Source organism: Podarcis erhardii, assembly GCF_964252035.2.
Source record: "Podarcis erhardii genome assembly, chromosome: 1".
Taxonomy (NCBI): Eukaryota; Metazoa; Chordata; class Lepidosauria; order Squamata; family Lacertidae; genus Podarcis; species Podarcis erhardii.
The window spans coordinates 110,723,814-110,742,972 of NC_138497.1; the positions used below are offsets into that span (position 1 = coordinate 110,723,814).

General features: G+C 43.4%; 1 protein-coding gene across 4 annotated transcripts in view; it reads right to left on the reverse strand.

Moving 5' to 3' along the window:
- Positions 1 to 19,159, reverse strand: part of GRB14 (growth factor receptor bound protein 14) — a 50,289-nt gene that overhangs the window by 25,456 nt on the left and 5,674 nt on the right. For 3 of the 4 annotated variants that reach the window (XM_081872226.1, XM_081872227.1, XM_081872225.1), the window contains exon 2: positions 18,074 to 18,206. In XM_081872226.1, the coding sequence (XP_081728352.1) occupies positions 18,074 to 18,206 (133 nt within the window). Of the gene's footprint in view, positions 1 to 3,622; positions 3,972 to 18,073; positions 18,207 to 19,159 lie in introns of those variants that run through there. The other variant, XM_081872228.1, reaches the window with a different exon arrangement.

Genomic DNA, 19,159 nt, shown 5'->3' on the forward strand with positions numbered 1-19,159 from the left:
CTTTTAAAAAAACGAAACCTCATAAAGCTCCACGAAGGTCACTGAAAGATATCAGAAAAGAAAAAGGAAAGGAATCAAAGCACACGCTGCTGACCTTTGGATAAAAAATGTGTGCACTTCAGCAAAAGGGTGCAGTGTTCTTTCTTGTTTATTTGCACCCTGCTTAATGCCAAAACAGGCTTCTAAGTGGTTTACAAAGTATTTAAAAAGTTTCATTTCCAGCATTTATATCCTATCCTTCATCATTAAAATGACCTCACAACAATAAAAAACACTTCAAACCAATGTTTTTAAATTAAAAAATCATTTTTTCAAACAACTGCAATTTAGTACATAAATTATTCTATCGCCACACCACTCCATGGTCCAATGACCTAAGACAAAAGGCCTGAATTAAGACAGGGGTTTTCAGCTAGAAATGAAAGATGGCCCAGTGTTGGCACCAGATTGACCTAAGAGGAAAGGGTGATCCAAAACTGGGGTGCCACTACAGAGAAGGCCTTTCCCCAAGTCCTAAACTGAAAGGCTTTTCTTGGTGATGGTATAACAAGAAGGGCCTCCATTCACAAATCAAACAACATGGTACGTCCAATATTACAAACTATCATGCAAATGTATAAGAGGTTAACTTGAGCTCAGCATAGGAATCTGAGACAAATAACTAAGGATCCTGTCTGAAATTGCTTTCAGTTTGGGCATATACACACAAATACTCAGAGCAAACCACTGCCACTAACTGTAATGAAGTAAAGTAGTGAGGTATTATAGACTTGAGAGGACGGAGGTCAGGAGTAAATCAGACCCCGACTCTACAGCAGAATGAACTGCTACATGTTATTTGCAGAAGCATAATCCAGAACATGAGAACCAAATACCACTGTCACCCAAGAAGCATACACACATATTAAAAGGCCCGAATCCGCTGCTTAAAATACTATCTTCCTAATTTTAACAGTGGTTTAGGTCTAGCAGTTCACTAGGAAAGGCTGTCATCACATTCATTTCTCTTTTCAGGATTCTGCCTCTCTTTGAGGTCTTTCCAACTATAGCTTTAGTTTCAGTACAGCTCCCTGGATAACAGTACACATTGGCAGCACCCACAACCCATTTAAACAGAAAATGGTGTGTTATTCCAATTTCCAGTGACACACATTCTAGTTTTTATCTTCAAAGTTTTAAACATAGCTGATACTGGCTGGAACAGAGTTCAGAATGAGCAAGTCCCTGATCTAAACCTCACCACTGCCCATAACCACTCTGGCTGGCAGGGTTGTCAACTTTTGAACCAAGCCCTGTGCCTTTAACTGTGATCCAATTTGCAGCAGCTGGCAAGCAATATTGATCTCCACCTGGTGGGAAGCTTCGCCTGCTGGTTTCTGTAGATCAAAGGGATGTTAAAGGCACAGGAGTAATCTACACTATTTTTTACGGTGAGCTAGCAATTCTACTAGGAGGCCTCAGACAAAGCACTATATCGCCTACAACACTTTGCACAGCTTACAAGATATACCGACCAACCTTGCAGGATTGTTCTACGGCCTGTGGAGATTAAAACTGAAATCCTACACAGTACACACTTACTTGGGAGTAAAACCCCATTAAACTCAAGAGGGCTTAAGTAAATAGTCATAACACAGTAATAGTATTGCAAGGATGGGGGGGGGGGGCATGTGCCCCTTCCAGAAATGGCAGGACTGCAACTCCCACCAGCCCCAGCTAGCAGGGCTAACAGAGAGGATAATGGGAGTTGTAGTTCGGCAAGTCTACTCTAAGTTGTGAAAAGTGTCGGGCACATGATGCAGTTGTACAATGGCACATTAGTACAACTGCAAGCCAGACACTATTTGAAAAGACATCGGTGCTAATAAATTTGTGTAACGAAGTGCAATGGTGTGTGTCAGTGCTAGCTCCAGGATTCTGGGGGTCCTCAAGCACAGCAATCCCCAGTGAGCTTCCCTTGCCTTCTAAGAGGTGAGCCATGGAAACAGAGAATTGTCTTAGGCTGTATCTGATCTTGCATATCCCGTAAAGGTAAAGGTAAAGGGACCCCTGACCATTAGGTCCAGTTGTGACCGACTCTGGGGTTGCGGCGCTCATCTCGCTTTACTGGCTGAGGGAGCCGGCATACAGCTTCCGTGTCATGTGGCCAGCATGACTAAGGCCGCTACTGGCAAACCACAGCAGCGCACGGAAACACAGTTTACCTTCCCGCCAGAGCGGTACCTATTTATCTACTTGCACTTGGAGCAGGAACCGAAAAACAGGAGCTCACCCCATCATTGGGATTGGAACTGCCGACCTTCTGATTGGCAAGTCCTAGGCTCTGTGGTTTAATCCACAGCACCACCTGCGTACTAAGTGGAAAGGGCAAGCCTGTTCAGGTGGAGAGCCTTCTGCTGGTTTGCAGGGTCTGGCAAACGTCTCACCTCATCTCACCACCCTCTGGAGCCAACCTTGTTACCATCATTCATGTTTTGAAGTTTCAGCGGAACACAGCATAGGAAGCGAAGTATCCAGACATGTCCTCGAATCGGTTAACAAGCACTTGAATCATGTTTTGGGAGCGGGGTTATTTCGTGCGACTTTTATTTGAGAGATCTCATCATGAATGAAAACTGATTCCCACGTTACAGATATTCCCCACCCCTCTTCAGCTTTTGTGAACATTCATGATTTCAAGTTCAGTAAAGGTAGAATGAAGAGTTTTTGAACTTCTGGGGCTTTTCCTTCTCCTGAAATAAACTCTTGGCCTGTAACAGGTTAATGACGGGCAGAAATTCAGCACATACCGCTTTAAAATGTTTAAAAGCCCTGTTGAATGTTTTGGCTGGTTATTTCTGGTCAGCTTGGGGAAAATATGACTTGATCCCCAAGTTGTGCAGAAATAAACCAGCCAAAACATAAAACAGGGCTTTTTAAATTTTTTATGTATCTAAAACGCCTCAAGTTTTCACTGTGAAATGAATTATAGCAGCAATATATTTCACTGGAGTGGCTACAAGAACAGAAATCACCACACTTACGGACAGGGGAGGAAAGAATCTAACATTGCTTACATAATCTTAATCAAAATACTAAAGCCCCATAATAATAATAAATTTATTATTCATATGCCACTCATCTGACTGATTGCTAACTACTTCGTAGACAAGGGATTGCCACAAGCCAGGCCTCTTTAAAAAAAAACAAACAAAAAACACCACCTAATACTCTGTTGGGTCTCACACACTACTTCATTTACAGTGACCATATTATAGAATGTCAGTACATATAAAACAACAGGAGCGGCTTTATCTACATATCAAAGCAGAAACAGCAGCAAGAAAAAGGCTCAGAGATGTGTTCGGGGTTTTTTTAAGTTATCCATTTATTTCAGTCATTTCCATCCTGCTGCCCAAGTTCCCAGGGCAACTGATGAACTGCATAATTTTGCAAGGGAGCACACATGCTAAATCCTCAGGAAGGCTGGAGATCCCACATTTAAATTAAGAGGAAAGGCAGCAATTTATGCACAGCGTGCCTTTCACACTGGATGCAATACTTATATTCTACTTTTGGGTAACCTCTGCTTCCAAAACAGAGACATGCCTCCCCCTGCCCCTCAGCCTCCAAAGTCACCTACCCGTTTTTGCAGAACTATTGGAGTAACCACAGGCAAGGTTGCCCTTCTTCCGTACAAGCTCATTTCTGTCGGTCACAGGTAATTTAGCTTAGAAACTCTTGTGCGGACCACTTGCAAAATTAAGAAGACCAAAAAAAAAAAAACCCTCTGTGGATCCGCTCCCAGCCATCCACACCTTAATGAGAGTCGGTGCATAGAGACGACTAGCAAAGCAATAAAAGGCATGCTGTTTCAGTGAATCCACTCCTTCGGAAAGCCAATTAAGGATGACTCCCAGACAGAACTAGCCAATGGTAGGCCGATCGGGATACATGGGCAGGACTCCTCCTCTGTCCTTGGAAACACATTGCGATACTTCTGCTTTTTAAGTTTAAAGACCCAGATTGAACAAGCATTTAAATCACTCAAAATCTCATCTGCCTACAGTGCCTTCGCCGCTGCAGCGGGGAGTTGCATCTTACTCCTCTCCCAGATAGATTAATTGTTTCAGTTTGAAATGAAAGACACACACTCCTTACCTCCAAACTGTTATGCAACCCTTAGAAATGGCATGGATTGGAGCTGAAAATATATGCAACATGCACATTCCGGACCTGCTTTTTTATCAGACAAGGATATATTCCAACAACAAAGGGAGGGAGTTACATACTGTACTGCTAAACTGGTAATAGATTTGGTCCAGGAGAGTCAATTATCTTCCTGTGTCTCAGTTGCTAACTTACTTACTTACTGAGCTGGTCACAAAAATAGGCCCCAAAATTCCCCACCTCCCATTTATGGCCAAGCCAGGGTAATTTCTTTTTGTGCCAATAAGGGCAGACAGTTAAATTGAAGCAGTAGCTTTGACAATGGGATATTTCTCTGGCCTTTGCTTAAAAAGAGGAGCGTCTATTGCACACTACAGGAAAATATACAAGCATATTTTTATAGCACATCCCCGAATAGCTCATAGCTCCTTCAGCACTCAGGACTAGTAATCCCTGCCAAAACTGCTGTCGTGTTTTCTTGAAATAGCTGGAATGTAGCCAATGACAGACAATAGACAAGAGGGTTAAAAACACACATACAAAAAAACAACCTCCAGGTCTCATTAGTTAGAAATTTTAAAGAATTAAGTCTTAATCAGTTACAAGGGAGGAAAGACCATGCCAATATATCCAATAACTCATTTCTTAAATACAGGCACACAAACATGCTGGAGCATGTCTAGCTAACGTTATGAAGCTTATCCTTTTTTTATCTCGGTAAGCCATTCACAGAATTAGGTTTATAAATTTTGATGGGGACCAGACAAAAGCAGTAACCTGTGATCATGATCTGGCAGTCCTTAAACCACAACACAGGAACACAGTGTTACAAAACTTGGGTGTCTCCCCCTCTCTCTGCCAAGCGATGGCAAGAGCCCACGGGGTCTTAGGCACTCACACAGGATCCGTGCTTCTTTGGAGAATTGAAGACGCATCGGAGACTGTCGTGGCTTTAAGAAATATGGTTTATTTACACCTTCAGTCTGCATGGAGGGAGTCCAGATGTGGTCATTTCATGGCAGCAGCGCAGGCAGCCTCAAGCCTGTCCAAGATGGATCTCAGCTCTTCTTCCTCCCAGCAACCCTTGCCCCACACCCCAGGCAGTTACCCTGGCAACCTTCCAAATCTCCCATCTCTGTTCACACCTGGGGCAAGGGGGAAAGGAGTTTTCTTGTATTGTTAATGTCCCTCAGCTGTTCTAGCCCAGCCAGGTTGCTTTGCATAAGCGAGCCCAGGAATTCCTTTGAAGCTTGCATTCTCCCTTCATATCACAAATAACCAAAATCCTAGCATTTATTAATTTCTAGGGTTTACCCTAAATCTATATCACCAGGAAGCTCCCTTTTATTGAGTGCATCAAGCTCAGTCTTACCTCCTCTGACCTGAAGCAACTAATCAAGGTTTCAGATAGTATCTTTTCACAGCATTACCTGGACACACCAGGGCTTGAACTCAGGACCTCCTGCATCTCCCCACTGTGGAAGGACGTCTGGATCCAGAATTGGCCTCCACAGTCGCCTACGGACACACCTCTAAGACCATGGAAGATAATCTTACTCAGCTACGAGTGATCGCCAAAGCAGCAGCAGCAGCATGGATAACAGGGGCTCTACCAATGAACTATAGTCCTTCCCCATAGCCTTAATTCCCTAGTGATTTGCCTTGTGCAACAAAGAAAGGTGCAATGTGATAGAATCATTTTTTGCTCCATAATGCCAGTCAACAGAAGGCTGGGCAAATAGGAAACTTTGGAGATTCAGCACTTCTCAGCTTTCTACATTATTTCCCACCGCAAGCACAGTCTCTTACATTCTCCGCAAGAGAATTTTTTATTTTAAGCATTTAAAATGTTTGTGATCTTATAATGTGAATTGCATGTCTTCTGGTAGCTGCTCAGCTAGTAATCACTCAGGGCTAGAAATACACTTCATTATGTCTAGTCATGGACGACTCTGGGGTTGCGGCGCTCATCTCGCTTTACTGGCCGAGGGAGCCGGTGTTTGTCTGCAGACAGCTTACGGGTCATGTGGCCAGAATCACTAAGTCGCTTCTGGCGAACCAGAGCAGTGCACGGAAACGCCATTTTCCTTCCCACCGGAGAGGTACCTATTTATCTACTTGCACTTTGATGTGCTTTCGAACTGCTAGGTTGGCAGGAGCTGGGACCAAGTAATGGACGAACTGCCGACCTTCTGATCGGCAAGGCCTAGGCTCTGTGGTTTAGACTACAGCGCCACCCGCTGCTATATGCTAGGTAACCGATTCTAAAAAGTTATGTTCATTAGCTACCTAGGAGAATTGACATGTAATATTCGAGCAGCTAGGAGTGGTACTGAGTCTTCCAATTTCACCTCTATTTAGAGGTTATTTATTTAAAAAAATAGGACACTACAGTCACACAGGGGGTGGTAAACACCTTTAAAATATGTTCTTATTTGGCAGTATCTATAAACAGGCAAGATCTTCTTCTTTTCCTATTTCCTTCATTATACAATTCAAGCTGTGCTTTGATACCCCCCTTTATAATTTTATCCATTTCATTCACTCCTGATATTTAATTTTTCTTCTGACTTTATTATCAAAAGCCCCTTGTGTTGAACTTTTTGGTTAATGTTTGTTTTTCCCTTTGTGAACGCTCTATGGCATTACATGTTGTTGGCCTCCATCTGTCTCGAGAGACAATGGAGTTCACCTCTGCAGGGGGGAGTCAAACAGCTATCTTAGCAGCACCGAAGTGACCTCCCCAGTGCACAAGCCTGTACAGTGCATATGGAGCTCCTGGGCTCAGCCTCATCCACGTGTCAGATCAATAAACTGAAACCAGAGCTATGACAACTCTAGTCTCCAGGCTTCTGTGACATCCCATCAGCTCAACCAATGACTAATGAGAAGTCATTCACTTGTACAGTAGTTAATACACAGCACATACACTTTAGGAGTTGCTCTTTAAGATCCTGCGGGAAATCAATATACTAGCAAATCCACATACTTGTTGTGGTAGTTTGATGCTTCTGGAAGCCCCAACTAGTCCAAAATGCAGCGGCTAAGCTACTAATGGATGCAGATGACTGATAGCATGTAACATGTCTGCACTGGCTACTCATATATTACCTGTCCAGGTTCAATGCTCTTGTGTTGCTATACAATAGCCTGAACAACTTGGGTCCAGGATACCTTCAGCACCATCTGAGTCCTAATCCCAACTGGATCACTAAGCTCATGTAGACAACCACTGTTGGTTTCCTCCCCAAGTCACAAAGGCTTGTCTAGCCTCAACCAGAAGTCAGGTGTTTAGTGTCACTGGTTACACGCTGTGGAATGCTCTTCCAGCAAAGATTCAGCAGGCATCCTTGCTTCAGACTTTCAAATGTCTCTTGAAGACATTGTTTTATGCCAATAGGACTAAGTGGTTGTTCAGACGTTTATTGAGTAGCCAGTCAGTTTAATGATTGTTCTGTACTGCTTTTAATGGGACCAAAATTTAGAAGGATAGTCAGATATAGGACCCTGGGTGCTGCTCTCTCAAAGCTTTCCCTGGTTTATTGCAACTAGGGAAGAAAATCAATGTTCCTCAAAAAGCATGCATGTTCAAGCAAATAGTCTATATGCAACAGCATCTTTGATTGTGAAAGATGGGGAACTGCTTGCAGACCCAGCCAAAGTCATAAAAAAAAAAATCTGGCTTGGAGGGTCAAACATTTGCTCCTTGTCAAATTACCTTTACATCAGAAGCCATAAAGCCAAATACAGCACAGCAATTCTCAGTTTGTTGCCAAAGTAAAGAGATGCTCAGCTCCAACCTTGGCTCATATCACTACACTCAAGCAGCAGCAAATCCATAGTAACAATATAATCACTTTCAGCATTAGACTAAATACCCATTTGCTTTATTATCTTGAGGCTTAGGCACAGAATCTGGGGCTGCTTTGTTTTGGAAATTTCCACAATACAACCTCTGCTCTGCTGCAGCTCGTGAAATGAAGTTCCCTTCCCCTACACTAGAAATCCAGTGCCTTTAGTATTGGATCATTTCAGCTATCATTGCTAACGAAACTGAGTCAGAAAAAAGTCCCAATGCTCTCTGTGGGCTCAGTCCAACTGAGCTCAGCATCTCACTGAACTGTCAGATGAATACAGCTCTGTATAATATAATACGCAACAAGCCCAGTGCTCTCGGGAAGCTGCTTCCTTAATGGCTGCCCTAGACCTCTTGTGATGGGCAGGTGGATCTGGGTGTTAGAATTCCTGCTCCATTATTGCAGTCATGGGATTTTTGTCTATCACATGACGGTGTGTGTTTTGACTCCACAGTGGGAAGTGACGGAGACATGATGTTTGTGTTACTGTGTTCCGTGAAGTGGGACTATTGTCCTTTGTTCTTTCTCTTTGCTGTCTGATGCTAGAGAGAGAGGCAGTCATGTTGCAGTGCTCCAAGTGTGTTTATATGTAAATAAAGTAGATTAGCCAAAATGCTGAGCTGCTGAGGTCTGTTAGGCAAGCTGCGAAGACTCTGCGGATCCCTAAGTGTGCCATTGTCTGTTGGCATCGGTCGCTGTGATGTTCAGGCAGAAGAAAGCTTTTGAAACTCCCAAACGATTGACCAGGAGGGAGGGAACATACCAGTCGGGCATGTGTCTCTGCCAGGGACCTACTTGAGTGTAGGACGAGCTGCTGACACTGGGGTCCCTCCTCCACCATAAAATTACAGCATTATTATCATAGAACCATAGAATTGTAGAGTTGGAAGGGACCCTGAGGATCATCTAGTACAGTGTTTCCCAAACTTGGGTCTCCAGCTGTTTTTGGACTACAACGCCCATCATCCTTAGCTAGCAGGAGCAGTAGTCAGGGATGATGGAAACTGTAGTCCAAAAACAGCTAGAGACACAAGTTTGGGAAACACTGATCCAGTCCAACCCCCTGCAATGCAGGAATATGCAGCTGTCCCATATGGGGATCAAACCTGCAACCTTGGCATTATCAGCACTACACTCTAACCAACTGAGCTATCCAGGCTCATGTTAACAGACCTGGCTTCCCCTAAAGAATCATGGGAACTGTAGTTTAAGGGTGTTGAGAGTTCTTAGGAGAATCCTATTCTCCATGCGGAGCTACAATTCCCAGATGTGTCAAACTGCAGTGTCTGGGTGAACCAGTGACTCATCAGACATTGCTAGACTCGCATCAGCTCCAGACAACATAAGCTAAGCTCAGAAATAATGGAATTTGTAGTCCAATAATATCTTAACAGTCACGGGTTTCCCATCATTTTGTTAAGACAACAAATCGTTTTCAAGGCTTTCCTGCTTTAAGCGCTTGCAAATATGAAAAGTGAGGCATGGGTTGTTGTTTTTAGGAATGTCTCTCCAATGTTTGCTAGAATTTCTATATCCTCATTATCACGGGCTTGCAGCTTATTCACAGCTCTGAGCTCTCATAAACACAGCATCTTAATAGGCTATTTGTAGCTCATGGGATCACCATACACCTTGGCTTGCAAGATTTTTCTTTTTCTTTTTTTAAGATGGTAGCTGACTTTCTATTGCTAGACCTTGACACCAACATATCAGTGACAAGTTCAGTTGATGGATGTTGTACGTATATGGCTATTTGCTTGTTAATTAAAAGAATCTCTTCTAAATTACTACATTAAATCTGGAACTTCATGTTGAAGACAACACATATGGTACCATGAGTGAAATGCTTTGTGGGACGGTACTATGGAATAGTTGAGGGTTCTGTATCCTTTATCTTTTTCGCATAAGAGAGGTGAGGAATGGAAGTGGGAGAAGTTTAAAACAGCCATTTTAAAAATTTATTTCAGTGTCTTTATTTCAGTTACCTTCTTGCTATACTCAAAACAACGGCAGAAGTTTGAGTAAACAGGGATGGAAGAACACTGAGACAAAAACAGTGGCTTTAAATAATGGCAGAGGTTTGAGTATAGCAGGAATGGAGTAATGCTGAAGGTTTTTTTAAAAAAACAAGCGAACAGTTTTAACAATGAGAAATAGCAGAGAATGGTACAATATAGAAGCTCACACCACAAAGCTAATATCACAGTGGGTGCCCTAAATACGCAATGCACTCCCCAAAGAAATTTGCCTGGTGCCAACAATTGCATTGGCTGCCTATTGTCTTCCAGGCCTAATTTAACATGTTAAAATTTAAGGTGACCTGCCTGAGTTTTAAGATCTGCAGGTGAAGTTTAAGATCTACTGGTGGTCCCCATGCCTAATGAAATATGTGAGGCAGAGCCAGGCTCTTTCTGAAGTGCCTCCCTTGCCTTTTGAACAATCTCCCTTCTGAGGTGTGCCTCACTACAACATACATGTCATTTCACTGGCAGGAGAAGATGCACTCCTTGCCTAGGCCTCCAGGGAGGAGCAAGGGGCATTGGGCATTTGAATTTTTTGCTGCTGATGATTATATTTGTAGCTGAAGTCTGTATTTTGCTCCACAGTTGTTTAATCTTATTGTTTAATTTTTTGTTTGAACTGTGAAGATTTCCACCCGGTGACATTTAGGAGAAGGGCAGGTTATAAATACAGTACCTTTAGTAAGTAAATGAATGGCACATAAATGGCTTTGTGGGACATCTGTGGGAGAAGAAAAGGCTCAGGAGCAAACCCTACACAAATCCAGAGTGGAGTCCCTGAGGTTGGCACCTTGAGTGCCTCCTTCCCACAACTCCTGCAGTCAAGCCAGTGCTTTCCTTTGGACCACATCATCAAGGCCAAGAGGGAGGTCTTGTCATCTGGGCAGCCCAAGGCCTCCATACACACTGCCCAGGCTTGGTCACTTCAGTGCTGCTAACGCAGAAGTTTGACTTGACCCCTGGAGGCACATTCCATTTCCTCTTGAGACAGATGGATGCCAACCAATCAAAAGGTACAAACACCCTCTCAGATCAAGGAGTAAAGAATCCAAGACCAGCCAAGTTATTTTGGCACCTGAAACATGACACCTTCCTTTCACAGAATCATAGAATTGTAGAGTTGGAAAGGACTCTAAGGGTCAAGATGCCCAAAATCAGCTGCCCAAAGCTACCAACTTGCTGCTGGGTAAAAGCTACCCACCCCTGCTGCTCCGTACACGGTACGCCATTTTAAAAATAAAAACCAACAAGTAATTTTGTCAGCACCATACCTACACTTCAATAAGTTCTCGGCACATTTTCTATTTTTATTTCTCATCATCTAAACTGCTCAAGCTCACCAAATGTATTTGCAAGACTGAACAATTAAGCAAAGCACTTTCTCCATTATAAGAATGTGAAAATATTCATGCACTTCATGGTCACAGCCTATTCAGGCAACAATGAAGAGAGGGAATCAGGTGTGAAAGGCAAACTCCCTTAACGTAAGGAGCAATTGCTAGAAATCTGAAGTTCATAGGCCATTTATATTTTTAAAAATATTCACTAGAAAAGTAGCTGTTTAGCTAGGACAATGAACTCTGGGATCTTGTTATGTTTGCTTTCCAATTAAAAGAGAGAGAGAAATGAGAGACTATGTATGTATCAATATGAGAAACCTCCAGAGGATCTGGAACATTTCAGAAAAATCTGTTGTGTTGTTTTTTGCAGAGACATTAGGCAGCAATGCTCTTCTATGACTATTTAAGTTTTGCAAGCCACCATCCCTTATAGTTTTATCAATTCCCATGCAAATACGAAACATAATGGCAGGCTACACAGAAGTTCCAGCCAATCTTTGTAATCAACCCAATGCATGCAAGGTCCCTTGGAACTTGTCCTTACAACAGCAGCTCTATGTGATTCCTGCTCACCCTACTTTATGAAAACCTAAGAGGGGAAGAACCCAAGAACAGCCCAATGGGGGACTGAGCATGCTCAGAATGCTGAGTGAGATCACATGGCTGAATGGCCGGAACCCTGAACAGGAGCATTCCACACTGCAACATTTTGTTGCAGGACCCATCTATTCTAGCTATCCCATAGTGGTTCCCACATAAAGATGACCTGATCCAAAATCCCACATAGGAACCTGCCTTTTACAGATCCATGCCATTGATTCTTCTAGCTTAGTATTGTCTACACTGATTGGCAGCAGCTCTCGGGGGTTTCAGGCAGGATTCCCCCCCCCCCCGTCTTTTATACTTTATTGTCACTTGTACAACTTGTATACAGTGAGATTACACGAGCACCCCCCACTCAGCTCTCTTAGTCTTAATTCCCCTCGTTTACTGACACACACCCACCAAACCCAAAAGTCAGTTGCCCTGTTGTTATCTTTTCATTCAGTAGCCTAACAGCCCACGGATAGAAGCTGTTCTTTACCCTGTTGGTGAGACTAATCATGCTTCTATATCTTCTGCCTAAGGGCAGGAGATCAAGAAAGTGCCTGCCAGTGTATGAATCATCCCTGAGAATTTTCCTCACTCTGCTGAGGCAATGTTCTTCCGCAATGTCATCCAGTGGATTCACGGGACAGCCCATAATAACTTGTGCTGCATTCACCACCCTCTGTAGGCACTTCCTATCAGTTGATGTCAAACCAGCGTACCACACCGTGATGCAGTATGAAAGGACACTTTCTATTGTGGACCAGTAGAAGGAGATCATCAAATGTTGATTGACATCGTTCTTTTGCAATACTCTGAGGAGATGGAGTCTCTGTTGGGCTTTCTTAACCACCTGGGTTGTATTGATTTTCCAAGTAAGGTCTTCACTGAGATAAACTCCTAGGAATTTAAAGGAAGAGACTCTCTCCACACAGCCCTTCCCGATGTACAGCAGAGCTAGTCCTACCTGGAGATTAAACTTAGAAACTTCATGCAATGCAGTTGAGTTGCAACCCTCTCCTACATGTCCCTGCCCCCATGTTGTTGTTTTAAATCCTTCTTGAGGCTTGCCTGCCATTATGCAAAAGAAACATGGGTAGCATTGTCAACCCAGGATGAAGATAATCATGAGACAATTCTGTCTTCTTAAAAAAAGGTAAAGCTAAAGGTACCCCTGCCCATACGGGCCAGTCGTGTCCGACTCTGGGGTTGTGTGCTCATCTCGCTCTAGAGGCCGTGAGCTGGCACCGTCCGAAGACACTTCTGGGTCACGTGGCCAACGTGACAAAGCTGCAGCTGGCGAGCCAGCGCCAGCGCAGCACACGGAAACGCCGTTTACCTTCCCGCTATAAAGCGGTCCCTATTTATCTACTTGCACTTAAGAGTGCTTTCGAACTGCTAGGTGGGCAGGAGCTGGGACCAAAAGACGGGAGCTCACCCCACCGCGGGGATTCGAACCGCCGACCATACGATCGGCAAGTCCTAGGCACTGAGGTTTTACCCACAGCGCCACCCACATCCCTTCTGTTCTTCTTACCTCAAGTCAAATATTATACAGTGGTACCTCAGGTTACATACACTTCAGGTTACATATGCTTCAGGTTACAGACTCCGCTAACCCAGAAATAGTACCCCAGGTTAAGAACTTTGCTTCAGGATGAGAACAGAAATCGTCCTCCAGCGGCGCGGCAGCAGCAGGAGGCCCCATTAGCTACAGTGGTGCTTCAGGTTAAGGACAATTTCAGGTTAAGAACGGACCTCCGGAACGAATTAAGTACTTAACCTGAGGTACCACTGTACTTGCCATGAGTTCCAGACTTCACACTGAAGGGTTGGGGTGGGTGAGGGCAGAGAGCAACAATCTGTATCAAAAAAAATGTCCTGTACCATACATTCTTTCAAAGTTCCCAGTATTTGGCTACATTCTAGCATTAGTCAGCACCGAGGTTCAGTCAACAGTTTTTCTAAAATAAACCATGGGGTTTATTTGGTCTATTGCGATGAAATTATCTACAAATTATGAACAACTAAGAGTGAGATAAACATGCAGAGAAATGTTTCCGCAGAAGAAAATGTTCCTGGCTTTAAATACCCTTGAGTTCTGTTTTGGCACTTGCAATCGTGTTCCAAGGTAGCCCACTTTGCCTTGAACTGTTTATTGTGGGGAAGTCACAGCTAACTTATCTTTGACCAAAGCAAGATTCATCCTTCAGCTGCACATTTACCTTCTATTCACCCCCCCCCCCGATTTATTTTAATTCATTGTGTCCCAAAGCAACCGACGTGCCGCTGAAAATAGAGGCATATTGAAATACGGCTGTGCAGGCCCCAATCCCCGAGCGGTGAGAGTTCCCACATTCCTTGGGCTGGGTCTCCCTGGAAGGAAGCACATGGCTGCGGTGCCTTTGTGATAAACGGCTCACAGCATTAACACTCCCCACAGATCTTGTTCCCTCAGGGCCCCTTTCCAAGCCATAGATTTGGTTTCTGCACAAAGAGCAAGCCAGGGGTGTGTATCTCTTCCAGCTCCCAGATACCACACTGAGCGCCAGCCCTATTGTTATTAAAGTCTCCTATGACATCATGTCCCGTCCCCCAAATCTCCATAAGTTTCTATGACTCAACATAACAAACACAGCATACTTGGCTGACAGGTCTGAGCATTTTGGCAGCTTTTTTTCCGAGGGGATATGATCCTGGAGTTATAAAATCATGGGCAAGATGATATCTAGACTTAACTCCCCCCCCAACTCACAACAATACCTTAAGAATCACCTCTCCCCATTAAAACTGACCCGGACCCTGCGCTTGTCATCCGAGACCCTTCTCTATGTCCTCCATGCCGATTGCGGAATGCTCTCCCCAGAGAGGCTTGCCTGGTGCCATCACTACATGTCTTTAGGCACCAAGCAAAAACATTTCTCTTTACCCAGGCCTAAGGCTATTAAATATGGCGGTCGCTTCACTGCTCTTTTAAGCCTTGCTGCTGCCTGCCAGAAGTCTGGACTTCGGGAATGTTCCATCAGGAAAAGGATTTCTGCTTGCTCAAGAGAATGTTCTCCCCGCTCCCCCCCCCCCCGCCAATCCTCCCTTAAGACTCTAATGTAGACTCACTAATTCCTATGTACTGCAATTCTAGGCACGCTTACTAAGAAGTTCTACTTCATTCCATGGGATTTACTTCTAAATAAATGTGCAAAGAATCGTCCCTTACCTGAGAGTAAGCCTGAGTGAAGAGACTGAGAAACAATCCACAGAAAGGCAAGATAGACGGAGATCCCTCACAAAAGACTTCATCAACAACTGTACACTAGCCTTCACATTTTGTATACCTTCCAACAGTATGAGATTTTGTTTTAAGAAAACTTTCCCAACTCTCACCAAGTCACACTTCACACCTTCAAGGACTCTGGAAGCATTTGACCTAATCCCTTCATTTTTGAGAAGTTTTTGCTTTCGCAATCAAATGTAACCAAGCTGGACTTTCTAGGCAACTTTCCACTTGTATACATTGAATTTGATCTCACAGTCATCACTGTTCCCAGTGAGTTCAACAGAACTTCTAGCTCGAATCTGATCCAGGGCACCGCTTGCGACAGGGTCCCCTCTGGCTGTTTCCACAACCCACTGTTTCAAAGCATTTGTGGTATGTTCTTTTTTGTTGTAAACAAAACTGTACTTACCAAGTCAATGAGAGGGTAGCTGAAAGCACATTCTATCTCAGCAGTGTCAGCAAGCATGTGGATGTAAACATTATATACCTGGGCTTCCAATGGTTTTTTCACAATTAACTTGAATTAACTTTATCAGTCATGGGACAAGAGGACAGGTCTTCTGTAGGCTAGTTGCTGGTTTAAGATCAGGAAGCAAAGAGTAGAACCAACTTTGGGAAGCAGATCCAAGGTTTTGCATTGGGACCCGTGCATTTTAACTTGTTCTTAATTGACCTGGAAGGAGCGAGCAGTTTGCTGGTAACACCAAATAACTCAGGGCGGTAAAAGCAAAAGGGGGTTGCAAAGAGATTCAAAAGCTTCTCTCCAAAATGGGTGAATGGCCAATTAAATAGCAAATGAGCTTCAGTTTAATTAAGTATAAAGGGATGCAAATTGAGGCAATCAGTAAGGGGCTGTGGTAGCTAAGTCAGGAAAGAAGTAATTCCATGTGCAGCAGCTGCAAAAATAGCAAATTCCATGCTAAGGATTATTAGCGGAGAGAGAGTAAACCAGATAGCAGATAATATTTTTGTTAAACAAACCTATGATGTAGCCACATTTGGAATCTCCTTTACAGTTCTGCTTGTCCTGTCCCCAAAAGTTGGAAAAGGCACCGAGAGGGGAAACTAAAATAACTGAGGGGCTATGATACCTTCCTTATGAGGCAAAGGTAAATCAATTTACAAAAAGGATGACAAATAAGAAAGAGCCATGCTGTTGCAATAGGGGTTCAAATGCCAGTTTACCCTAAGAATTGTTTAGTTATAATAAAATCAGAACTGAGGGCTTACATTGTTACCGTAACAGCAACAATTATGGCAGGCATAGGCAAACTCAGCCCTCCAGATGTTTTGGGACTACAACTCCCATCATCCCTGACCACTGGTCCTGTTAGCTAGGGGTGATGGGAGTTGTAGTCCCAAAACATCTGGAGGGGCGAGTTTGCCTATGCCTGAATTATGGCAATAGTTCTTCCCTGTCATGAGCCATGAGTCAGCTTCGCCTGCTGAACAGCAGCCTGAAGGGGGAGAAGGCAGAGTGACTCCACCTGCAGCTGATCAGCCATTAAGGACACAGTGGAGGAGGTGCTGATGAGAACCAGCTGGCTTCAGTCTTCTGAAGCAGAGCTTCCAGCAGCAGTCAGATGCTGGTAACAATGCCTGTAGTTCTTGGCCCTGTCTTGCTGCTTCCTGCTCTCCCTTGGCTCTGTGATCATCTGGATTCCCTGGCCTCTGGGTAGGACATCGTGGCAACAGTTTCATAATATTCAGCATGGCAATATATCACAGATCACAACGTATGGGTGTGCTATGTACAAAACCATTATGTGGGGGAAACTGGTCATTGCTTCTCTCATGATTCCTGCTGCCCCTGTTGCAACAGTTGTAACAATAGGTTAAAAGTAAGTGAAAATGGATCCGTGTTTTTTTTTTTACCCCTAAGTAGTGGCAGTCGCCAAGACATCACCCTGTTCGCCTCTACATAGTTCCATCCTTATTTCAGACATCATGATATATAGGTACAGCATGATGTTGAAAACCAGACCTAATCAGTATCCTAGATGATGGTTCCCTACTTCAGATCTGCTATCATTAAATTAATAAAAGTAGCTCAGTTCACCCAAGCTTATTTCTCGCCTCCTTATTTCCCTGGGCGATCACAAAGCTTTACTGAATAAAGATATGATTAAGAAGAGTGTTGAAGGTGTCAGAATCTAACAGTCTATATTTGGGATGGGGAACCAGCAGGCCTCTACATGTTGCTACAGACTACAACTCCCATCATCCATGGCCATTGGCTGTGCTGATGGGAGCTGGAGTCAACAACATCTGGAGAGATAACAGAGTCCCAACCCTGGGCTACGACATGGGAGATTTGTATAGGCAGAAGGAAGCAAATGAGTCTAACATCAAATTCAGTGAAACTCACCATTCAAACAGAATAGATATTATTATTATTACTACTACAGTGGTACCTCAGGTTACATACGCTTCAGGTTACATACGCTTCAGGTTACAGACTCCACTAACCCAGAAATAGTGCTTCAGGTTAGGAACTTTGCTTCAGGATGAGAACAGAAATCGTGCTCCAGCGGCGCGGCGGCAGCAGGAGGCCCCATTAGCTAAAGTGGTGCTTCAGGTTAAGAACAGTTTCAGGTTAAGTACGGACCTCCGGAACGAATTAAGTTCTTAGCCCGAGGTACCACTGCACTACTACTGCACTGGAATCTTGCGGCAGTGAACAAACAAGAAAACATTTACTGTGCTAACTGCAAAAGCAAAACAAAATCATTCAATCTTTTGAATGTGTTCAGTTTTATGTACTGGAGTAGTTTTCTCAACAATTTGAGGGGGGAAACATCGTTTTCTTTCGCACTTTAACTGTCAGAATTGAGTAAGGCTTACCTGTTTTATCCTGGGATTTGCCTTGGGCAACAGGCTGGCTGACAAAACAGATGTAAACGGAGAGCAGCAAAGCTCTGGGAAGGGATTTGGTATGGATGGGATTTCTAGTACATCAAGTTCTGTCTTTTTCCCCCTACGTTGAGAGATAATAATATATAGTTCATACAAAACAATTCTCTAATTCCAAGCTAAAATGCAAAAAATACAAGAAATGAAAAATGCTTGTGAAGGGAAAAATGTAAAGCTGAAAGACGCAGAGATTTCATTAGGTAGACTTTAAAGGTAGCAAGACTCTGAATCTCAAGGTCATGGGTCTGAGCCCCATGTTGCGCAAAAGATTCCTGAACTGCAGGGGGATGGACTAGATGACCCTCGTGGTCCCTTCCGAATCTACAGTTCTATGAATCTATTAATTCAATAAGCACCAGTTCTATTGTCTTTTCAGGGGCTACTGAACACCCTTTCTCTTCCAGCAATCCTTTTAAGTCTATCTTAAGTGTATCCTAGATTGGATACAAACTTGTTTTTACATGTTTTTACTGCTGATGATTTTATGATTTTTAAATTATTAATTACTTTGAGATGTTTCATGGGAAGTTATTCATAAATGGAATGAAATTAAATAAGTAAGCAAATAACCTAACTAGGCAGTTGCTGCTCAGTTCTGCCCGATGAAGAGTTCTGTGCACTTTCAAAGCTTGCACAGTCACTCCCAAAACCTGATCCGCTAAAATATCTCATAGATTCTGGGAAATAACTTTCTGTAAAGGAAACAGTAATTGCTTCTGTGACAAGAACAGTGCTAGAATATTGGCTATCGTTGGCCACCATTTCTCATTAATGACTTAGCCAATTCAAAGTCAAAATAATGCAGGTTCAAGGGTGAGACAAAAATCTTAAGCACCATAGAACAATTTCCAGTGATGTCTTCTGGTTTGGGTAAGCTTGAAGTTACAGTCTTAATCCTTACAAGGAATTATATTGTAAAAAGTTCAAGTGAAACCAACCATAGTTAATTGTTAACTTATGAGGATCACAAACATTCTGCTTGATCTCTTGAAGTGAGATCCACCATGTTCAATGGGT